Here is a 24,568-nt window from a genome sequence, read left to right on the forward strand (position 1 = left end):
CTCCATTAGTCACTTTATGTGCACACTGCAGCTATTGTTGCTGCTATATTAATCTAACTGCTGAAGGGACAGATGCTTTCCTTTTTCACTGAATGTTGTGGAATTTGTATTCTTTAAATGGCTACTTAACCGTTGGGAAAGTTCATGTAAATTACTGTTGCACAAATTGTAACTTGCTCTTTGTAGGTCTCTGCTGAAGCAGAAACAGACACATAATTTCACAGGTTATATAGGCTTTTAACCGGCACAGGCAAACACCCAAACACCTGCCTCCTGCTGCAGGATTTAAGACCCCATTGCAGACATCTAATCCAGGCTAAGGTTTAAAAACAACATATTAATACTGCACAATGTAGTGTACTGCTAAATTATGCTAGATTCTGTATGTAATGTAGCTTTATTCATCCTGACATTGATGTGGAAATTACATATCATTTGGCCCTGTTGTCTGCTACATAAGTGGAAGGGAATGACAAAATCTTCTTGAATCATATCGGACTCACTTGCATTCTCCAGGTACAGTACAAGAGCCGTGGAGCTGATGACACCCCTGCTTGCACACCGCTGTGAACAAAACATGCACACACACACAAAACGAGAGCTGTTAGAGACTAGGAAACAGAAACTATGAAACTGAAATCACTTTCAGTTGAGTTACTGAGCAATAAAACCTGCAGTCAGCACTGAATATATCTGCCAATTCAAACAGTCGACAAAAAATAACCCCACATATCATCAGATATACAAAACACACATAACGTGGAGTCGATCATCCGTGCAGAGGAGACGCCTCATAACTGTTGTCGGGTTTGTAAAGTGTCCTTTCTAACTTTTCACAAGTTTCCAGTTGGAGAACCCAAGACTGAAAACTCCCTGAACTCCATCACGGTCATTAAGCTGCAGGGGGTAACAGAGGGACCCCTGGCTAATTTTCCTGACTTCCTGCTTCTCTGCAGGCCAATCAACGACCTGCTGAGGAGGAAGTCAGATGAAGTGAGGATGTCCGTAAACTAGCTGCGTGTCCTTCAGGGTTCCCATGGTTTCCACTCCGGTTTCCTCCATTCACTTTTTACCACCGCAACACGATGGCAGCACTCCGAGGTCACACAGTGAGGTCGTCCAGCTGATGAGTCACAGACAGACGGAGAATAATCCCCCCCATACACACACACACACACACACACACATACACACCGTCCACTGAAGCGAACTGTATTTACTGATGTGCTTCAGTGTATCAGTATTGACAACAGGAATAGATGTGTGTACTTGTGTGTGCTTATTCTGAAAAGTGCGAACACTCATGAGGCCGATCCTTACTTGCTCACAGGGTTGCTTGAGGGCTGCAGCTTGGTGTTAGGGTTAGTAAGTATGCGTGTGTGTGTGTGTATGTGTGTGCGTGAATCCAAAACAACACATCTACCAATTAAAGCTGATGACACTGGCTCATGGGTCAAGTTTATTTTAACAGCCCTTAGTCACAATAACAATTTCAGAGGGCGACAGAGGCCAACACCAGAAAGGAAAACAATGATTCTCTCATGGAAAAAAACTTTTAAGAAACCTTGGAAGAGATCGCTACAGAGGAAACCCCCTTCCAGGGATAATGGAAAAATAAATGGAAAGCAAAAACATTCTCTAATTTTTCTCATCAGTGGCCTCAAGTCATCCTGAGGAAAATATGAGCGGAATATTTTCTGGCAACAAATAATTTCCCAAATATAGTGTGTGTGCATACATATGGATAAAGTGAGTGAAACTCAACAAACATATGACAGCTGAGCAGGTGGATAAATGAAGGTTAAATAAGTTTGGATTTTGCTTTTTTTAAGCACATTTGCAACAAATTTCACACAGTATTACATCTCTACATATAGATCCACTTTCTTAAAACTGCTTTTAAATCCCCCAATTATTAACATGATGACAACATGGCTTCATACAGAGAAACAGATAGCCTGGCTCTAACCAGCACCTCTAGAGCTCGCTAATGAATGCATATCTTATTTCTTTAATCGGGACATAAACTGTAGTGTAAAAACAACTTGTGGTTTTACTTGTGGTTTTATTGGGGATTATAAAACGCCTGGAGCCTTGAATGTATTGGTGAAAGTATTGTTATGTGGTGTCAGCTTTGGAGTATTTCACAGTTCTGAATGTGACTAAACCAAACAAAACTGAAGATTTGAACTGACATGCATTGTACATTTTCTTAAACTCATAAAGGACATATGGTGTGATGTGCTCTAACACACAGTAGATGTAAGCTTCCTGTCTCACCTTCTTTGCACTCTGGTCCCATCCAGCCCTCCATGCAGACCTTGGCACCACTGGGGTCACAGTTGAAGTGACCAAAGAAGTCGTCGCGGGACCTGCAGAACTTGTTGCAGAAAGGTCCGTAGTAGTTTGAATCACAGCGGAAGCGAAGCCGATACTCCAGGCTGAAAGTCCGTCCGTGGTGCCGGTGCGTCTGCCACTGCTCACCAGGGTTCAACATGGAGGAGAGGAGGACTCGTTCAATCAACTCTCCTGGGAGAGGAGGGAAGAAGGAAATACTTTGTCAAAAAAGTATAAAATATCTATCAGGGCAGCTTTAAACTCCACCTGCTTGTTTCAGATACATGGCTACAGCTTGGATCACACAATCAAACCAAAAGTGTGTCCAAAAGGGGTTTCTTTCCCATTCACACAACAATGTGAGCCTGACATTTTGTGTTTGTCGTACTGATACATTTTAGGCAAGTTCACGGAAGGTGCATTTTCAAATTGATCTGTGTTATGGTCTGGAAGAGTGAGCGTCCCAAAAATCTTTCATCCTTTTTTCTGCTCGGAATTTCTTACATACATCCATAGGCACCAGATACAGGGAGTGAGTTGAAAAACAGTTCCAGTATGAATATCAGTGGAGACAAGGGCTGACAATAGGTCCAGAGAGAAGGGGTGAGGGGTCTGCAGAGCATGGAGAGAGAGGGCACCCTGAACACCAGATGAGGCCCGCGGGGCAGCGCTGGGACAGCGGCTGCTGCTCCTGACCCCCGGAGGGGATTTCCCAGAGGCGCTGTCATCCCCAACTCAGTTATAATCTCCTCTGACAGGGTATTAACACACACAAAGCACTGACAATATGTGTGTGTGTGGGTACATCTGTGTGTCCTTATGTATGGATGTGTGTATTTAAGAGATGGTGACAAGGATAAGGGGAAAGACGACAAGATAGTAATACAGAAAAGGAAGTCTTGTTGGAAGTAAGTCAGTGATGGATCGAGGAAGGGTGTACAGTGTGTGTGTGTGTGTGTGTGTGTGTGTGTGTGTGTGAGAGAGAGAGAGAGAGAGAGAGAGAGAGAGAGAGAGAGAGAGAGAGAGAGAGAGAGAGAGAGAGAGAGAGAGAGAGAGAGAGAGAGAGAGAGAGACACGCAAACAGAGCCGAAGAGGAAGGGAGGCAGCTATTAGGGCACACACATTGCAAACTGCCTGATGAAGAGATGAGATCACTGTGGTTTGACACAAAAGAATGAAAACAGGGGCACATATTGGCCAGTGTGTGTGTGTGTGTGTGTGTGTGTGTGTGTGTGTGTGTGTGTGTGTGTGTGTGTGTGTGTGTGTTTGCCTCTGTGTGTGTGTGTGTGTGTTTAAGAGAGTAAAAGAGGAGTGGGAACAGAGCGGACACTGAGCGCCCTGTTAGCTCAGCCATAGGCCCCTTCCTCCACCGGCCTCCGCCTGTAGTCAAATCTGCAGGCCCAGTTTTCCAAACACTCATCACGCTACTGCAGTGCATTGTGGGTTTTTTATTATTTTATGGCTCTGGCATGCCAAAGGGCTAATTTCATCATCACCATTTCTCTGCCAGATAGGAAGAACAGCAGAAGCGAGAAGAGTAGAAAAAAAAATAACGACATTATCAGGCAGCACAGCGGGGAAGGTGTATAACAGAGTCTGATTTCCTCTGTAATAAGATTAGATTGGATGGCACGATAGTAAGTGAGCACAAGTAGAGAGACAAATGGAGAGAGAGAGAGAAGCTCAAACATTAGATGGCACAAACAGCAGCAACAAGAAGAAACTTAGCAGTGAAGCAAATGTAAGCAGCAGAGACAGGGATCGTTTCTGCAGGTAGCACAAACACTTCAATCTCTTTCTCTGGCCTGTGGTGAGTGTCCCCCTCTGCCTGGTATTATAGCTATGAAGTGATGCCCTTGACAGAAGCTGAGAAAACACTCCAGGAGAGAAAACGCCTCCTTTTGACTTGCTATTCCACATCACCTGAACCAACAAATCAATAGAGTAGACCTATGGAAGCCAGTAGATCAGCTGGATAGTGTTTGTATCTCCCCTATATTTGATGTATGTGGGTAATTCTCAGAGTAGTCTTGCTTTTGTTTTCAGTGTAGATCCTAGTGCACGATGTCCAGATGAAATTATTCTCATCTGGATAAAAGCAGTAAGTCTAAACATGTGTCTTGAATTTTATAGACAAGCTGGTCTGGATTAGAGCGTCTCTAATATTGAATTTCACTTTCTCTGCGGCGGTGGCAATTTTGTGGCTGCGAGTGCTATGTCAATACAGTTGAAACATGGGTGAACACAGCAGCAAATCTGCACTCAAAATGACCTCATAGACTTGTGAACAGAAGGAGAAACGTAGAGAAAATGTGACTGATGATATTTGAAGGTAATTCTGGTTCATCACAAGACTGTATATGCAAAGCTAAGAGTATCTGTGTGGTGATTTTGACCAGGAACACTAGGGTGCAATGCTTTTTAAGAGTGGGTGCCCATTTTCTTGTACACAAATGCATGCATGGGCATCCTTGTGCATGACAGTCTTGTCAGTGGTTTCATGCTATTCCACTTATTGACAGTTGGTGGTTTAAATGTCTTAAGAAATGTAGCAATACACTAACAAATGCAAAAAAAAGAAGAGGACAGCTATTTATGTAGATTTCAGTCTCTCAAAAATCAGCTCTGGAAATGTTTAATAACAAAGGAAATGCTTTTAACAAGTTTGTGCAGCCGTAAAGATGGCCACATTGTGTTTTGGTGAGAGACAGTGAACATAAACGTTAAAATAATTTTGGATGTTTACAAGAAAGCTCTGCAAAGTACTCTAAAAACAAGTCAGTGGAACAAGTTGGGGGAAGAAACACCAGAGATGAGACAATCCTGACAACAAATTTCCACATCTGCCACATGCAAGCTGCGATTTGCAACATGAAATAGTTTCCTATAGCTCATCTTGACAACTATCGAAAGTGTAATATAGTTTTCCTGTATATGCACTACTGTAACATGTTCTTTACACTTTCTCACATATTTAGTAACTTCTACTCATCTGTTTTTCAAATTCATTCTCACAGTACTAGACATGTTGATAATCTTCACTTTCCTTTTTATAAAACAAAACGATGTCTAAGTAGTTAATCACAATATTGAATTCCTTTCAAAAGTATGGAAATAAGACCAAAGTTATAATAAATTGGAATTATCCTTAAATACAGAACGGTGCGCCCCTGCACATTAACACTAGCTACATTTTATTTAAACAAAACTCAGTGAAGGTCATACTGTCGGTACTCAAAGGACATCATATTTTCTCACTATTTCCAAGGACTGTTTCAGAAGGTACAGTCATGCTGGGTAATCCTTTCTGATTAGCAGCAGGGCCTGATAAGTCCATTCAGACTGCTACGGGACGCCTGTGTTTGGGCTGAGCTAAGCTGCTGGCCTAGTGAACGGCTTTAGACCCAACGTAAGGGCTGTCAGGAGCTCAGGTGGAAACGACAGATGATGCAAACAAGATGTAGGAGCAGCTCTGGAGGGCAGAGGGAAGGCGAGGTGGAAGAGGACAGGAGAGACAAACATAGAGAGGGAGAAGGATCTCTGGTGCAGTTCCCAGTTTCTCATTATCTCAGCCATCTTTTGGATACAACTGAGGATGACTGGGATGAAAGGACCACTGTGGCATGACAGGAATGAGGAAGGCATAGGAACATCTGTCTCCATCCGTGTGTGTGTGTGTGTGTGTGTGTGTGTGTGTGTGTGCATGCGCTTGCTATGCTTTTTATAGCATGCAGCTCACATTCTCTGTCATGGAGCTTTACCTGATTATGAGAAGAAACAACAAGGAGAGGAGCAGGAAATTAAAGGGTGTGGATAAAAGACCTTTTAGCCTTACATGATCACAGACATTAAGACACAAAGGATAGTTTCACATTGTTCCACCATGTTGAGCAACACACACTCATAAACAAGCATTCATGAATTGTTTGCCTCAATGAACATGTTTCCTTGGAGTGACAAGTAGAAAGGCCAGAACTGGACTTTTTGACATCTGTTTTACCATCTAAAAATTATTATGCCATAAACAATACATGAAATTCCCAGGAACACCAAAACCGAACCCCTGTGACTGCAGTCAGTGCTAGCCTCAGCTAAAGCTAATTACTAGCTTTTTCCAAAACATTTCCTGCAATTGCAAAATCAGTTTTGACACTCCAATATCTTAATACTTGAGTTTGTAATACCACATTAATAAAGTAGTGGCTAAATAGAATCATAATGGGGGAGAAAAAATTACCCAGTCAACTAATGCTAAAAGCTAACCTAGCTTAAATGACAAAATATGTCAATTTTGACATATTGATCAAAACTGAGCTATGACTTATTTTTCTTTTCTTTTATTTGCTTTCTGACAATTGTTTAGAAAAATGCAATGTTTAAAACAAAATGAGAAATTCCCTGGAACTACAAAACAGCGGTGAAAAACCAAACCGCCTTGACTCTAGCTAATTAAAGCTAGCCGGAGTGCAGTCAGAAATAGTGGTTGAGTTGTAATACCACATTAATAAGGTATTGAGTAAATATGATGATAATGGCGAAAAAGTAGCACCAACTCATGCTAAAAGCTAACTAGCCTAGCTTAAATGCTCCTTAGATGAACCAAACATAGATGGCAGCATCTGGTTTTATCTAATATGGCAAAACAAAGTTTAAGTAATCTTCAAACTTCAAAACAAGCAGAATATGTCTAAGGAGGAGGAGGATCATATGCCTACACATTAAAAACACAAATACAATTCACTTGTCTGCTGGAAAATATCAAGCTTATTATTTTAGCTTATTACACGTGGATAGAAAGGCATACAGACACTCATAGAAACATAAACACTACCTGACTCTGATGTGTCGTTGTCGTAGTCCAGAGCCTCCAACACCAGAGAGAAGGACTTCTGTGAAGAAAGGAGAAAATATCAGTCAAACATGTGCTACAAATATCCTTTTCTGAATTTAATATTGCAATAAACAACAAAAATGGATTCTATCCTCCTTTACGGCTTCATCCATTGTCTCACTCAAGAAGGAGGTGGCGGAGGCGCTTTGTTTGCTTCCAGGGGATCCTCACCATAACACCCCTGATGTTTGTTTTGTTGATGAAGGCCAAACAGAAGTTTTAATCATAGAGATGGGCTTGGTTTTTGACCTGTACACAGGTAGAGCTTTTTCTGGATAACACTTCCTGGATGGAAATACCAGTGTGCTATAATGTAGATTAATGATACTGATATTTAGGACCACTTACTGTTAGTGGCTTACAATTGGCAGGTTTACCAAAAATTAAAAAACAAAGAAATATCAATAAATAAAAAAGAGCTATTCAGCATCAGAGTGTTATATTGGTCATATACTGTAATATCATTAATGATTCATGAGTGTATAAGCAACATTTTAATGTTGTCAAGGTAAAGCAAATTTTAAAGTTTTTAAATACCACAGTTCAATCTGTATGCATCATATTTTATGAAAGAATCACATAAAATCTTGATCTGACAGGTATGTAGTAAATATAGCAGTGAAACAAATGTAGTGGAAGACATCAGAATTGCACTTGAGTAAACGTATCCAATCTCATTTGACCACTGTGGAAACTATGTGCCTGTTTCTATCATTGGTCTGAGCCTTGAAAAAAAAAAAAGAAGGACAAGCATCACAAGAGATTCACGGCCCAAACACGCCAAGGCTGCAGCTGAGTGCTGATTCAAGAAAACCTCCGCTTGCAGCCATAAAAGAAAGATGGAGAGAGAGAAGGGTCGTTACATCGGCGTGGTGAAGGAGGATGTCCAAAAAACCTGGGTCAGTTTAATGAACACACTCTTGGACTAGGTGCGATGCTTTATTGTGCTCTGTTATACTTTCTGACAAGCCTTCCAGGCTAATCCTGGGTAGATGGGGCAGGTCAAAGTGCCTACAGCCTGTCTGAATAAATCTAGACATTTTATTAAAATTCATAGCCTCATGTAAAGATAACACCAGCCTGCATAAGGCCAGCCTGCAGTACACAAGCAAGGGACTCTGGCACAAGCGTAACATCTTCAAATGATGACTTTGAGCTTACAGAGATATCACACTCTGGAGAGATAACACAGGACACATGTTTTTTCTAAGGATTTCCTCTTTTCTGATGCATTCATCATCCTATAGACCAGAAATGAATAATTCAGACCAACATTACCTCCAGCAACTTTCTCTCTCCCTCTCTTTCTCTTGGCTTTCTCTATCTCTCTCCATTCATCCATCAATCGCTCTGTGAAACGCACAAGCGCCTGTCATGCAAATTGCTCCACCGTGTGCGTTATGGGTACGGTTTCTCCTAACGGGCTACGTGGATGCGTAGTCACATCTCTGTGGTGAGATCACAAGGCAAGAGGGAGAGGAGAGGAAGCAAGGTGCTGTGGGATGGAGAAAGAGATAGGAAGCGGGTGATGGACACAGGAGGTGAGTGAGGTGTGAAGTGAGGGAGAGATGGATTTGGAGGAAGGTTAAGGGCAGGACGCTAATGTTATCTAGAGGCGAAAAAAGCAGACACGCACTGAGGCGAAGAGAAGATGAAGGGCTGCAGTGAAGTTGCAAAATGTTAGGGGTGGGAAAATTGGTGTGGCAGAAAGCACTGAGTCAGGGATTTGCTTCAAGGGGAGGCACATCCAGCATATCTGTGCTGCAACAGATGGGAGGAAAAGGTGAGCAGAGTGACAGTACAAAGGAGAAAATGACTGAGAAAAGGGCTCAAAAGGATGATTATGTGGGAGTATGTAAAGAAAGGTAGAGGAGAAACTGTGGCAGCTGTGGTGGAAGAACGATTTGCGGGACTCCTGGAGTTTGTCAGACTTCCATATATGTGATGGACAAACAAAGAAGGTCAGAGGGAGGTGAAAGAAAAAGATGAGATAAAAGACAAGATTAGAGACGAGCACAAAAGAAAGGAGAGGTGAAAAGATAAGAAAAACAGTCGTGGGGGGAAGTGGAAGAACACCCACGCACACAGTCCTCAGAAGTCATGGTGCTAATGAGATACGTTGGGTTGCAGAGGGCTCAGAGCCAGTTTATTAAGGCCAGCAGATAGCAGGTAGCCAACAGATGGACCAGCTGGAGTCATTAAGCTTCTGCTTACAACTCTCACCTGAAGTAATGTTTAGTATTCATGACTTCCATCTTTACACTATGAAATCTTGCAGTCGACTATAAGAACGTTAGTTCTCAGTGGTTCGACAAGTATTCAGATCTTTCACCCCGTGTACGCTGATGCAACAAAGTGTAGAACAGCAGGATTTTACTGTTGTAGCTGCTAACAACTTCTAGACACCTGAATTGTAAGGAACCCAACTAGACAATGCTTTCATTGTACAGAGTAACAACACACTGGATTAATCTTTAAAAGACCACTCCTGATTTAGCATTGCACTCCTATAAACCAGAACCAGAGATACCATCTTTTGTCTCCACGCCTTCTTCTTTGTCAAACCTGCACCTACATTACCCACAATGCAAGCCATGCAGAGATGAGGAGTGGGCTGCAGAGGTCTAGTGAAACTCAGCTTGACACTGAAGGTGTATTGTATTTCAACTTGAGTTTAAGTGATTTTGGGATCAGACCGGTTATGATGAACTGTCCACTACTCTAAAATGCACACACAGCATTACTTCCCTGTTAGCCTGCTCACAGACCTCTTAGCCTTATCATCCTTCCAATCGCCCTCCCTCTTCCCTCACCCTTCCTTCCATCCACTGTATGCGCCTCTCCCTCTTTCTGCCCACGCCTTCTGCCAAGTGTTACAGCAGCGAAGTGGGAAATCCAGAGCCTTTTTCTTTTCTTTTTTCCTCACCCCTTCACCCACACACACACAGCCAGGTAAGTTATGATATTGTCATCCATACAGGAAGGGTGTATCTGTGGTAAGCCCTGCTGCTACAGTTGAGGTCCTGTATGGCGGCCCGGAGGGGTCAAACTAACCATGGTTACCAAGTTAAAATCACAACAACACAAACTGATAAGACTCTGAACGTGTGTGTAAAAAGATTAAGAGAATCACCTACATTAACGCTTCCTGACAACCTTTCCAAAACACACACACACACACACACACACACACACACACACACACACACACACACGGACACCATCACAATTTGTTTTGCAATCACAAACTCCGTGACGTCAGGGAGACCTGAAGACATTAGAGGCCAGGCGAAGGCAAAGTGACCTCACAGTCTGTTAAAAAAACACACAGAGAGGAAAATCAAACAGTAAACATCGCAGAGAAAAGGCTGATAAGATCACAGTCAGTGATGAAGTGATATTTTTAACTCGTTCTGACACAAACGTCTCGGCGTTATTTGTGCCATTTGTGGAGATAATGGCAGACGTGATGACAGCGAGGAAATGACATAATGGGAAAGGTGTGTGTGTGTGTGTGTGTGTGTGTGTGTGTGTGTGTGTGTGTGTGTGTGTGTGTGTGTGTGTTTACTTGTATTTGCTACATAGTGAGGAACAAGTTTGAAAGAGGACATTTTGTCCAATCTTCACAACCTCAAAGGGCTGTTTGGAGGTTAAGACGTGGTTGTAAGGGTTAGGTTATAATTAGGGTTAGGTTAGGTTTTAGTTGTGATGGTTAAGGCTAGGTTTGGGTGAAAGCGCAGTGCTCTTGGGGGAGCACAGGCTCTCAGGGGTGATCCATTATGTTAATGAGGGTCCTCACAACAATAGAAGTAAAAGTACGAGTGTATGTTTGAGGAGATAGAAGATTAACCCTGCAGAGGACATCAGTGTCTCTCAAAACAGTGACAGAAGAAAGAAACAAAAGAGGAAAAGTATTATTTTGTCTTCTTTCACAGCTGAGAGATAAAAATTTTCTTCCTCCTGAAGAAACATACGATTCAAATCTCACAATGAAAAATGGTCAAACTTGCGACTTGCCATCATCAAATGAAAACAAGAACAGCAAAGCTAGAGGTGACTTCACTTCACTTGGATGGTCAGTAAAACGCTGCAACTTGGCCAGTGGATATCAGGCGACTGAGTGGTTCATGTTACTAGATGAATGACTCTCATTCAAACGTACCACTAATAAATATATCCCTGAAATCTCAAGAGCTCCCACTGGACACTGCACTTCCTTGAGATCTCAGCAATACACCCACCAAGTGTGAAGCGGGTCAGATGAACGGATGTTGACAGATTGAAGGACGGTCATACGTACGTACAGGCAGAGACTCCTTCCATTTTAGTTATGCTGTGTGTGAGGGGATGTCTGAAAATGAAACTGCATGGGCACAGAGCTCAGTTTTTTGAACCCTGCAAAAGCTATGCAAATTTTTGTGTTTGGTTGGACACATTACTCGACTCTGTGGTGCGTTTTTAGCTGTATCGTAGGTTGTTTAATTATTTAGTGGGAGAATAAATAGAAACTAAAGAGGGAAACTCCCTCTTGTATACTTCCTGTTTAAATGCTTCAGTCTCTCAAAAACTGCTTATGTAATACTGCGTGAGACATCACTATTTCACTTTGTACACAAAATATCAGACACAAGTAATCAAATACATGCGTCAGCTTTGTGCTGCGAACACTGGACTCGGCACATGTGAAAGTATGTTTTCGAGTGTGCAGTACTGAGTGGATATTTGACTTTCTCTCCATCCAAGGAAAGCCCACAATCATGTCTCATCTGTTTCCTCGTCTTGTCATCCAAACCACTTCCCCTCAGCTGCAGTTTGGATTGATTTCTCTGCAACATCTGAGGATGATATCTCTTTCAGGTGAGGTCCTGCACAGGAGCAACTCATTTACAGTCAGATCTCACTCTGATTGTTGCCAGTCATGCCATGTGCAGATGGTGTGCGTCTGGCATGGCCGGAGAGAACTGGGGTTTCCAAAAAAAGAAAAAAAAGACAACATCAAACATCAAAAGAGAATTAGTCCTGATGATGAATCGTCTTTCCCTCAGGCTGTTAGCTGTCTGGTTGTCTGGCCCTGTCCCTTCGCCTCCAGCCTCACAGCAGTCTAACAGCGGTAAAGCTCAGGATTAGAGCTAACTATGCTAATTCAAACCACTGTGCAGACATTTGGACAGCATGCCAAATTCTATTAAATGACGGTTTCAGCCTTGTTTTCCATCCTCCAAACTCCAACCACTGCCTCTTCGACTGCTCCATGTTTCATCCCTCCAGTCTCTCAACCTGACCCCTGACTCTCCATCCCCCCACCCCCTCCCATCAGTGCCCCTCTCTCACCCCCTGCCATCCCTCCCTCCCTCCATCTCTCCCTCTCTCTCAGACATGGGCAGGGTAGGATATCCCGACAAAGCCAGGCTGTACAAACACAGCTCTACGACAGGAAGAACTCCCAGCCCTGAGAGAGGAATTTCCCCTCAGAGCTCACACACTAATGCATACATGCTTACACACACAGCCAGATATGCTGGTGTACACGCACGCAACTCCACCACACACAGTCATTCAATATTACCCAGGTCACAGTCTTTATGTTTCCATATACAATGCTTCCAGCCCTGAAAATATTAGTCTACGTACTACAATGGAAAGTGTAGCAGACAAAATGTGTCATTTGTCATTTTAGACAACAGGACTTGGGGCTTTTATCATTTAACAATAGCTACCATCTATGAAGGCCTGAAAACAGACCAAAACATTTTATTTTATCCGTCTGCAGTTTCCAAATAATTTACCAAATTTCCACTGTGTTTTGAAGGCTCCTAAAAACTTAAATTACCATTTTTTTTAAGTTGATATGTTGATCTTGTTAACATACAATTGCTCATTTATACATCCAGCAGTTACAGAGCAACATTATCGTTCATTTCAAGTCATATTTCTGACTACCGGGTGAACGGAAGTCACCAGGTCCTGCTCATCACCAACTCCTGACGGAAATATCTGCCTCTTTAGCAGCTAAATGCTAAACTATGTTCATCAGCTATTTGCTAATGGTGTCTGTCTGCTGTTTGGTGCTGAGCAGTGCGACTGAAAACAACACCATGAGAGAGTGAGAGGGAATCAAAACGGTAAAATTTGTGGCCGGGCAGCTGAACAGTGAGCTGAATACTGCTAAAGCCGAGCGGAGCTGCAGGTTCAGGTGCTGATTCTCTGTAACTACGAGCAACTCCTTTCACATTGTTTTTTACATTATCATTTGATACATTGTTATTATAAAAATGTCATTATTGTTAGAAAGTGTTGAATTGAATTCTTGCTTGCAGGCTAATTTCAATTTTTTGCATGTTCAGTTATCCTGCAGCGCAAGTAATTAACTAGAATCAATTACCTAATGCGTACCAATTAAACACAGCCTCTACTTTGCATATAATTACATTTTTGTTTTTTAGACATCCTGGAAATCATTAGGAAATTATGAAAGAACTGTGAAATTAAGTGTTACCACAAAATAAACGATAGGACAAGTCAGACAAGTCAAAAATACTAGTACTAACAGTATTACATTAGAAATATGATACTGTTAGTTATGGAATTAAGATATTTGTTTTAACCCTCTGTTTTAATTATTTAACAGTACATTATCAGTATAAACTATATTTTTTGACTCATCTGATAACAGTAGAAATAAAATCAAATGCCCCACACTGTTTGACTCACAGCTCTGAACTCATTAACATCAAGTAACATCTGCATACAGTAATTAAATAAATGCACTTAAGCCTGTATGCACATAAAAAAAATCAACGCACTCAGACAGCACAATATAAATCTTGTATGCTCACTCACTCACACGCACACACACAAAGAGGAGACTAGGTTAATTGACCATTAAACACTGACTGTGGAGATGACAGAGAAAATTTAATCAACAGCAAGTCTTTCACGCAACTCTTAATATTCATAATCTGCAGCTGGACGTTTGTTGTTTTCACACACCTGCCAACTCTGACCCTTAACATCAGAAAGCTCACGTAATTACAGACTTACACATGCACAAACACAAAAGACAACTGGCACAAACATGCAAACGGTTGTCATGACAGCAGCTGTGCCGGTGCCGGATTGGATGGCTGATGCCTCACCTGCACTACAAATTAGTAGCGGAGGAAACCACAGTAACAATGGCATCATTATTCCAGTGGCAAAGCTTACATGTAAGTAATACAGTAAATATGAAAGTATGCCGATGCTGGCTGCCAGCTTGATGTTATTTGTATTAGAGTGTAACGAATACTGCAAAAGGCCAAAAAGCTGAAAATATAATAAATTTCAGATTGATTTCCACTCCGCTGAAGAATAAATAAAATGTCATCCAGCCACTGAGGCTCCCCACAGACACACAATCTAAGCATCTTTATGTCAAACATGATTATTGTGTTATTGATGAATTCTTGGCTGACAAAGACAAAAATCAATCCGTTTGGATCAAGGAGTTGGCCGTGCACAGGAGAGCAATGTTAGAGTGGCTAATTTGTGAATTTCTAAAGTCTCTGTGGATATTATCCAATGCCAGCAATCTCCCTGCCCTCAGGTAGAAAACAGACAGACAGACACACACACACGCACGTACACACAGCATGAGATGTGGAATCAGACCCCCGGTGTGAAGCAGTCCACTCCACCCTGCTCCCATGACCCCGTCTCTATAATTAAATGTCTCTGTTCTCCCATTCTCGCCGTCTCTCTGTTTTTCTTTCATTCTGCACATAATTAGCATCAGACTTTATCTTGCCTTCTCCACCCTCGCTCTTTTTCCATTTACCCACCAGCACCACCGCTGCCCCCCTGTCATCGCACCGTCTTCCTTCAGACTCTCTCTGCGGTACTCTGATTCTTTACTTAATATCATCCATTACACGTTGAAAATGCTGGTCAAGTAAAAATATGAAGGTATCATCAGCGAAACATACTTCTCACAAAGCAGAAGTAATCATTCTGCAGTAAAATGGCCCGCATCATTGGGTCAATACTGATCTTTCAATGTGTATTTTACTGTTGCAGCTGGACGAGGTGGAGCTAGCTTTAACTATTTCATATACAGTTAGGAAGTTTAGTTTGGTGGTTCCAAAGCTAAGGGTCAGTCCTTTCCAAAGGGTCACAAGATAAATTTGAGGGGTCAAGAGATGATTAATCGAAGGGAAAATAAGTAAAAAAAATGGCTTTTTTTTGTCTTTTGTCTAATCTTTTGGTAAAATATTAGATAATTTGACATCGTTGGGCCTTGAATAGTTATTTAAATGAAAATGATTGTTCCCTGACCTTAAGCTCGTGTGCTCATTTCTGTGGAAGAGGTCATGGTTAGGAACCACTGGTTTAATCTTAAACAATTAATTGGATTTATAAGATCTGTTTTTCACTGTAGAATCTAAATCTGTAAGTAACTAGTGAGATAGATTTAGTAAAAAGTACAATTTGGAGGAGAAGTAGCATGTAATGGAAACACTCAGGTGAAGTACAGTACTTATATACTCCACTGTCTGACCCTGTCTACATCCTCGCTCCCTCTCTGTCTGTCTGACTGTCACATTCCTGCCGAGTTAATTGACTTAAACTAAACTATGCAGCTACTTCAAACGCTGTGGAACAACAGAGGCCTCATCCTTGCATGTCGCCCTGCCCCATCTCCATCCTGTCCTCCTGCTGCTTGTGATTCTCTCAACAGAGTGAGTAAGCCACTATGACACACACAGCTCCCTGTCTACATCTACACCCCCCACCCAAAACACCTGTGCTCCACACTGAGATCATCCACCAGCAGCCCTAAACCCTCCCTCCCCTCCTCGACTCTCACTTCCTTCTTCTTCACTCAGTCTCGCCTCCACAGCGCCTGCATCAACTTTACCCTTTTGCTCATTAATCTCGACTCCTTGTACCACCTTCCACCCCTCCCTCACAGTAGACATCACAAGCCAGACTGAATGCCCTCACCCCCTCCAAACCCCCACCCGTCTCTGACTTCCGCAGGAAATTACCTTGTCTAGCCGCTGGATGCTTCACATCCACGGCTGCACTTTCAGATAGAGCCATTATGAGTGAGAAACAAGTCTGGGAGTGGTGTGTGTGTGTGTGTGTGTGTGTGCGCGTGTGTGTGTGTGTGTGTGTGTGTGTGTGTGTGTCTCACTAAACAAATTGTCCCACAAGAACAGAAAAAGTAGGAACATGTGAATCACAGCACGAATCCTACGTTTAAGGAATCTACCCCGCTTACAGTACATCTGTAATAAAGCAGCTGCTGCATACATTTCACATGACCTTATCAGAGACGCCAACACACCCGAGCTTGACAGTGTTAAATTGGTGCTGGAGAAAGGTTTTGGGGAAAATACTGAAGAACAACAACGCAAAGACATAGGTCGTGGTACAAAATTGGAACACTTTACTGGACTTTTTTAATATTTTGGAACAATATTGACTGTTTATTCTGTGCTTTAGTGTTACAATTAGCATTATTCATAAATAAAAGATAGAGACTAGAGGGTGATAGAGAATAGAGACAGAGAGAACACGATACTTGTTTAAATATAATAGAAATAAGAGTGACTGACTGGATCACCAGGCACTCAGGTCCGGATGCTTTCTGAGATGTCTCCTACCACACAGGTGTTTTCACTTGATGTGCCTGATTAGACCTCTGCTGAGGTCGGTGTAGGTGTGCACAAAATGACATGTCTCTTACTCTCCTGTTAGGCTACGAGTTTTTTTTTCATGGGAAACGATCATTTTTAAAAACTCCGGCCAAAGTGGAGATTTCTGAAAACGCCAGTTATGTGTTTGCATGTAAACAGGGTTAAACGGCGTTTTAGGTTCTGAAACATCACATCATGCAACTGAAAATACTTAACGTCATGTGAGCAACCTATGTTTACACTCGCGCCCATAGGTTTGGCATAGGTATGATGGCTCTCAACGGCGTATTTATCCAGATTCATGTAAGCGACAATATTTTTGAAAATGATGTTGTGTGCACAATGTTATTTTTGGAAACGGAGGGGCCAAAATATCCCCTTTCCAAAATACCCTGCTACATGTAAACGTAGGCTTAGCCTTGTTGCACCTGCTAAGATGGTAAAACTTACACCTATGAAGAACTGAGGGAGAACATACACTTGTATTGGTGAGGTGCTGGCTTGTAGGCTGATGAAAAGAAATGAAAAGAATGGGGAAGCTGCACGCTCATAAACTGACTCATACAGTCTTGATAAGTTGAAATAAATGATTGTTTAGATTTAGGATGGAAACTTTTTCTCTTTTTCTTCTCAACTAACATAATATATTAGAACATGAAGTTTGGTGACGTCACATAATTTCCTGCATTCTCATCCTCATCCTCACCCTGAGCGGAGGTCTAATCAGCCAGTAAGTGAAAACACCTGTGTGGGTGTGCAGGGCCCTCAACAGAAACACTTGTGTCAATTAACGGCTGCTCAAACAAAGAGCCAGAGATGTTTTCAGTTTGTCTCCCTCATCCTTCAAAAGAGGTAGACCCCGTTTACACTTAGGGAAAACGCATATGTTTTCATGCGGTTTAGCCTCTCGTTTACACGCAAAACGCACGTTTTTTTCATGGAAATGATCATTTTTAAAAACTCTGGCCAAAGTGGAGATTTCTGAAAACGCTGGCTATTTATTGGCGTGTAAACAGGGTTAAACATTACAACATTCGACTGAATACTTAACGTCATGTGAGCGACCTATGTTTACACTCACACCCATAGGCTTGGCATAGTTATGATGTGCTCGATGGCGTATTTATCCAGGTTCATGTAAACGACAACATTTTTGAAAACGATGATGTGTGCAGGATGTTATCTTTGAATACAGAGGTGCCAAAATGTCCGTTTTCCAAATACCCTGCTACGTGTAAACTTAGGCGTAGTTAGGTTAAAAAAATCCTCGCTCAGACTTTGCTGCCTGCTGCTCAAAGAATAAACTAATAATATTATTTCATCCGATGACTGAGTGCCTTGGTTTTTAGTTGCCTGCAGCATTTGATATCAAGAAAGACTTCCTGGATTGTTTTTTGCACCTTCAGCTACACCACCAAAGACCTGTCAGATCAGCCATCAGAGCCATGGTTTTTTTTAACGTGGAGGGAACATCAAACACTCCACTTCATTAAACTACATACCGTACAAAACATGAGCATTAAATCTTATGATCCACAGAAATGTGGAAGATTAAGTCCAGTGCTAATAAGGTCCACAGAAACTGTTTCAGTCGGCGAATTAACAAGAAATGAATGTGAAAACGTCACCCAGTATATGGATAGACAGATAAACAGACAGATAATTCACATGAATCTTGAATTAAAATATACAATAAATCAGCATAAAGAGGATTTAAAAGCTTTTCAGTAATCTGATATGACAGGTGGAGTAAAGTGGGAACCATAACCAGCAAAACCATCAGAAAAATGAGAGCACAGGATTATCATGCGATAATGAGACACACTAAGTTAAGGATACTGTAAGTAAGGACGATGGGAATGACAGACCAGAGCCGGAGAGGCGTCATGGGACAGGATTGAAATCACACTGAGGACTCTGGTTAGAGCATGTTTCACAATGTGACGGCTCAAAATGTTTGTGGTTGCTCCTGTGAAGCTTCGGCAACACAAGGAACCGCAGAGAGACGGGGAGGATTTACGACAGCTATACTGTGACTGCTCTGCGTAATCCACGGGGACGTGATGTGGCTGAACATCACTGGAGGGCAGTGACATGCAGAACAAAAGCTTTACAATGAGCGATCCGAACAAGACGGAGCGTTAGAGGGCGTGTGTGGGAGCGAGATGACGGATAAGAGACGCTGAGGAAGGAGGGCGAGGTGATGCGGCAAGAAAGAGGTCGATGGCGGAGAAAGTCAGCTACTTGCTCTGATTACACCTGTGTATCCATTTTAAAGGCTGTACACCTGCGATTTCCATTCAATGACACACAATGACATTCAGAGTCTGTAATTTCACAGTGATCATGTAAATGCCTCTTTTCTAATAAAGAGACTCCTACTCTCAATCCAATTTGCACACAAATGAAATCATTAAAACACGCTTCCCTTGAGACATTTACCCCCGAGTTATTAACTTATCTCTAAAAAACACAAGCTCCAGATCCCGACGGAATTAACCTTCTTTGTGTTTTGTGTGTGTTTTTTGGGAGCGAGAGAAAAGGTTATAAGGAGAAAAGTGTGTGTATGTGTGTGTCTGTGCACAAGCCTGCAGGTTTATATGTACAGACGACGTGAACAACAGTATCAGCGTACATGCAGGTATGCGAGGCTGTGTAGGAGAGTCAATTAGGGGACAAAGGAGAGGAGAGCACAAACGATGGGAGGAGAAAGAGTGAAAGAGAGACTCGCGAGAGAAAGAAAGCTACAACTATTCTGCTCTCCTTTCGTTTCCCTTCGCTGACTTCTCCCTGTTTCGGCTCCCACACAGCAGGAATGCACAGGTTACAACCGTGTGTGTGACAGAGAGTGTGTGTGTGTGTGTGATGGTAAAGAAAGTCTCTTCCAATCAGTTTCTGAGTGGAAAGTAACTAAAATAGGACATATTTAAGTGTAATTCTGAGGTACCTTAGGAGATAACTTTATGCTGCTTTGCACTTCTATTTAATTGAATTTCAATGTGAAATATTGTGTTTTTTACTCCACTACGTTCATCTGAGAGCTATAGTTAGGCTTACTTTTAGATTACTATTAGCTTAGCATAGCACAAAGACTGGAATCAGGGGGAAACAGCTAGCCGGGCTCTGTTGAAAGGTCACAAAGTCCACCTACTTGCATGTCCAATGGTTGGTGATTAGCATGTTATATTTAATTTGTTTAGTCTGTGCAAAAACCAAAGCAAAACAAATTGCCATTTTGTAAAGGGCTCATGTGCTGGACAATTAGCAGAAAATCAACAGAGACTACAGGAAGTGCCAAGAAATCAGTCTGGTATGACCAGCCCTACTTTGACTAACCATTGCCTGATATTCTGACTCTTACTCCGACCAATCCTCATGCCTAAGTTTAACCAACCCAACCAACGAAGGCAACGAGTACTAGCCAATCAGACACAGTGTAAGGCTGCTCATGCCGTAGTAAAATTCGTAACTTCACCACCCAAAACCCCACTAAAAACAGAGAGTTGTGCTTTTTCGTTTGACACTTTAAGTACATTTTTGTTGTATTGGTACTTTTGCTTTAATAAAGAAAGACAGTAGAATAACAGTAGAGCAGATAGAGAGAGATGAGAAGACTTGACCCACAGTACCTGAGACATATTTGCATGATGGCCACACTTTGCATGCTAAAGCTGCCTGAATTTCACTGAGGAGGAAGTGCTTTGTTCGCCTAAATGCAAGTTTACGTCAGTCAGATTAGAAAAAACACATTTTCTCACTTTGTCCTTCTGGTGTGGAGCCGTGCACTCTGGTTTAGATTTTATGTCCTGAGGTTTTCAGTAATCTGCCTCTGACACGTCTGCCGCCACCCCAACACAATAGAAGTGAAAGGAATGGTATTTATGGTACTCAAAGCATCAAAAAATTACCCATGAGACACTCAACAACAATGTGTCTTTTCAGAAACAATGTGATGATTACTCTGGGTACTCTACAGACCTTGACAATTATCATGTGGACTGTACTGTATTTCTTTGGCAGAACTGTATTTCTTTGGCAGATCCACAATTAATTTTATTTATTAATTAAATTATTAGATTTAGAAGGAATTAAATGTTAAATATTATGGAATGCAATTTTTAAAATCGCATTTTTTGCCATTATTGCTTTTATTTGATTGTATATAGAGAGAAAAACACTTACTCAAATGTTGTGGTAACTATACTTTTGAGCATTTCCATGTTCCACCTATTTTATACAAATATATAATAAATAAATAAATAAATAAATAAAGCTGCATGACTTTGCATTTAATTCCATTTGTGATAATGCAAATATGTCAGACATATCTACTGTATGCAAACACACATGATACATTTACCCAGAATCAAAGAGACGAGGTGAGAACAAAGTTGGTGCGCACTGAAAACTCAGAAACACACATTTGTGCGCACACTGTCAGGCCAATGTGAGTCTTTCCCAGGAACAGTCAGCTATGGCCTCTGGCAGTGAACCTGACCGTGAGTGAGTTTTAACACTTGACATGAGGATTATAAGCAGCGGGGCCTTCACTCCATTCACTTCAAGTTCAGTATTTCTATAGCACCTATCATACTATCATTTGTCATAAGCCATTTTAACAAAGAGCAGGCCTTAACCAGACATTGATGAACTAGTTCCAAGTGACAAAAGGTCAGGAAGCGTCAGATTGAGTTCCCATGATATGTGGTGAGCAGCGGTCTGATGCTGAGACTATACCCATAGAGGAATAAGCACATCAGCTGAAGCTTTCTGCACTATCACCACCTGGTCATTTAGCACTGTGTGCCTGCCAACTTGCCTCCTCTTTAGCTTTTCATTCATCCTCATGATTCATTCACTGACTTGTTCCCACTCCTGTCAGATAAACAGATTCATCAGGAACAAACTACTCTCTCTTGGCAGTTTTCTCTGTTTCCCTTCGACGTCCAAACAGATTCAGCAGTGAAACCACCAACAGAGAGACGGCTTGAAGATATGACCTCTCAGCTATGAAGTCTTTGAACTTGTCCCGTCTCTGCGGAGGCGCCGCAGCTAAAACATCCCAGACCGCTGAGTGTCTGTGATTCTAATGCCGGGGTCAAAATGAAGCCACGTCCCTCAGACTATCTGTAAGATGTCCAGGAGGCAGAGCAAAATCTGGGTTTCACATCTGAAAGCAGACAAGGAAACCAGCAGAGATGTGGTATCACTTCCTTTGTCATTCTAGTTTTCATATGGATTCAGACAGCACTCACATGTCAGTGTGTTGGTACGGATCTGGATCTAAGCTAGCGTAGCTTAGCATAAAGACTGGAAGTAGAGGTGAGCAGTTAGCCAGGCTCAGCCAAAAGTTCAAAAACTCACCTACTAACATATCTAAAGCTTAATTAACACAATGTATTGTGTGTGTCTCTGACTGCCCTAAAAGCTCTCCTTCGCCCCTCTAGTCCTTACAGTAAATCCCCTCTTGCCTCAGACAGGGTGCTGGATCTTTTGTTTGATGTCCAGACTTGTTACAAATTCTCCCATAAAGATTATACATGAGACTCACATGTAACAGACACCGAGAGAGATCTCATTGTTTACAATAACCGGCTGGTAAACATGGCCCGAGCTTCAACCAGAGCAATCACAGCGCAGACTTACAGCAGCCTTACGGGGATGAAAACCTCCAGGCAATCACGACAAGATCATACGCAAAACAAACACAACATAACGAATTACAACTATGCTCACATTCATAAGCAAATACAGACACACACACAACCGCACACTGTTCCCTGAAGAGATTAGTGGGAGAAAGAGAGAAAGGCTGAACAAGTGAGGGAGGGCAGGAGACAGAGGGCTCACCTTTCCTCATAATGACTACGCTCACCTGTTCATCCCCTCACCTGGGGCAAGGGGATCACTCTCCCTCCCCCTCCACCCTCCACCTCCCAGAGATGGCCAGATAAAGCGAGTCTTTCAGCCCAAAACGCCCTGACGCTGCCCCTGTGTGTCCCAGCCCTCTCCCTCTCTCTCCCCCTGCAGCCCAGCCCGCCATGCGGCCCGGCCCAGAAACTGATCCAGGTAGCTTTTCTGACGGAGAACTTTCTCACACTCGTACCTGCCAATCACACACCTCCCCAATGCACGGGAGGAGTAAAAGACACACACACAAGGAAAGCGTGACACACACGCAGTGCGAAGGCAGCACACACACAGAAATGCACACAAACTGTACACAGATAAGGAAAGATAATTGGCTCTGGGACAGAGAGTCTCACAGGTAAATGGGCTGATACTAATCAAGAAGAAGAAACCCAAGACAACCGTGTGTTACATTCAGTGTGTGTGTGTGTGTGTGTGTGTGTGTGTGTGTGTGTGTGTGTGTGTGCTCAGATCAGTGTGGATATATTAGGTGTGTGTGTATCCTGGGTTTTGTGTGATATTAGAAACATTTTTACAACGCAATATGAGTTGAATTAGAGCGACAAGACCTTTTGCTGCCATGTCTGTAATACTTTCATTATACGAAGGAAGTCAACCATGCTGAGAGCCTTCAAAGGCCAAAAAGAAAGACAGAAAGAAAGACAGCAGGATCGCTTTCCCTGCGAGAGAAAAAAAGTAAGAAACAAACAAAACCTCTGCGATCCACAGAAAAACTGTGCCTCGCTCCTTCATGTCCTTGTCAAGTCATTTCGAGAGGACACTCTCAAGCTCTAGATTCACTGATAAACAAGCAATAATTGATGAAATGAAAGGAAAAAAGCGACTAATGCATGATGATGGAGGGATGGTGTCACTCACTGCTTCTCACTTTCCGTCTTTGTAAAGACTTCAGGGCTCAAAGCGAACACCGGGAAATGAACAGGAATATTATATCAGGACTGCAACTTATTTTCATTACATTCATTTGCTAATTATTTTCTGCAATTAATTGATTAATCACCATTTTCCAGAACCCAGAGGTTGATGTCTTCAAATAGCTTGTTTGGCCCATCAAAGGTCCAAAAACACAAAAATGTCAATTTTAATGTCATAAAAAAACTCAAATATTCATATTTTTAGAGGCTTAAAGATGCATTTTTGCCTAAAATTGGTTTAAATAGTGAGGTCATTATCAAAAGAGTTGCCATTTAGTTTTCAGTCAGTCAACTAACTGATTAGTCCACTAATGGTTTCTACTATAACACATGACAATGTGTGTGATGAAAAACTCCTTCAAACTTACTTTTTCTTGCTGCATAATCAAGGAAAAAGTAAAGAAAGAGAGAGAGAGAGAGAGAGAGAGCGAGGACTGGAGGAGGAGAGAGAAAGGTGGATCGAATAATCGATATCTCTTCTCGGCCACACTCGCCCAGTGTTTCGCTAATGGCAGATTAATTGGTCTGCTCTTTAATGAGGACACAAGATGGAGCAGCCGGCGGCGTGATGTTTGAGTGTGATGCAGATTGTTCGATACACCCTGAACAAAGCAATGAAAGGACCAAAAGTTTTTAGCTTGTGTACAGAAAGTTTAAGAGGGTGAAGGCTCTGAGGAGATCAGCTGTGTAATGAAGGATATACTGTCTCTTTTGTGATGTTTGTGGCTTTTGAGAGGCTGGACGCATAAAATGTTTTTTGCATTTTTACATGAGAAATTACTTAAATGATTCTCAAAATAGCTGCCACTAATCTC

At 42.0% G+C, this 24,568-nt stretch overlaps 1 protein-coding gene across 2 annotated transcripts in view; it reads right to left on the reverse strand.

Moving 5' to 3' along the window:
* LOC139336157 (protein jagged-1b) overlaps window positions 1-24,568 on the reverse strand; it is a 41,274-nt gene that overhangs the window by 11,303 nt on the left and 5,403 nt on the right. For both annotated transcript variants that reach the window (XM_070970093.1, XM_070970094.1), the window contains exons 3-5: window positions 7,169-7,226; window positions 2,281-2,529; window positions 504-564 (exon numbers count right to left, since the gene is read on the reverse strand). In XM_070970093.1, the coding sequence (XP_070826194.1) occupies window positions 504-564; window positions 2,281-2,529; window positions 7,169-7,226 (368 nt within the window). The remainder of the gene's footprint in view (window positions 1-503; window positions 565-2,280; window positions 2,530-7,168; window positions 7,227-24,568) is intronic.

This window comes from Chaetodon trifascialis, chromosome 9 (assembly GCF_039877785.1).
Source record: "Chaetodon trifascialis isolate fChaTrf1 chromosome 9, fChaTrf1.hap1, whole genome shotgun sequence".
In the NCBI taxonomy this organism is placed as follows: domain Eukaryota; kingdom Metazoa; phylum Chordata; class Actinopteri; order Chaetodontiformes; family Chaetodontidae; genus Chaetodon; species Chaetodon trifascialis.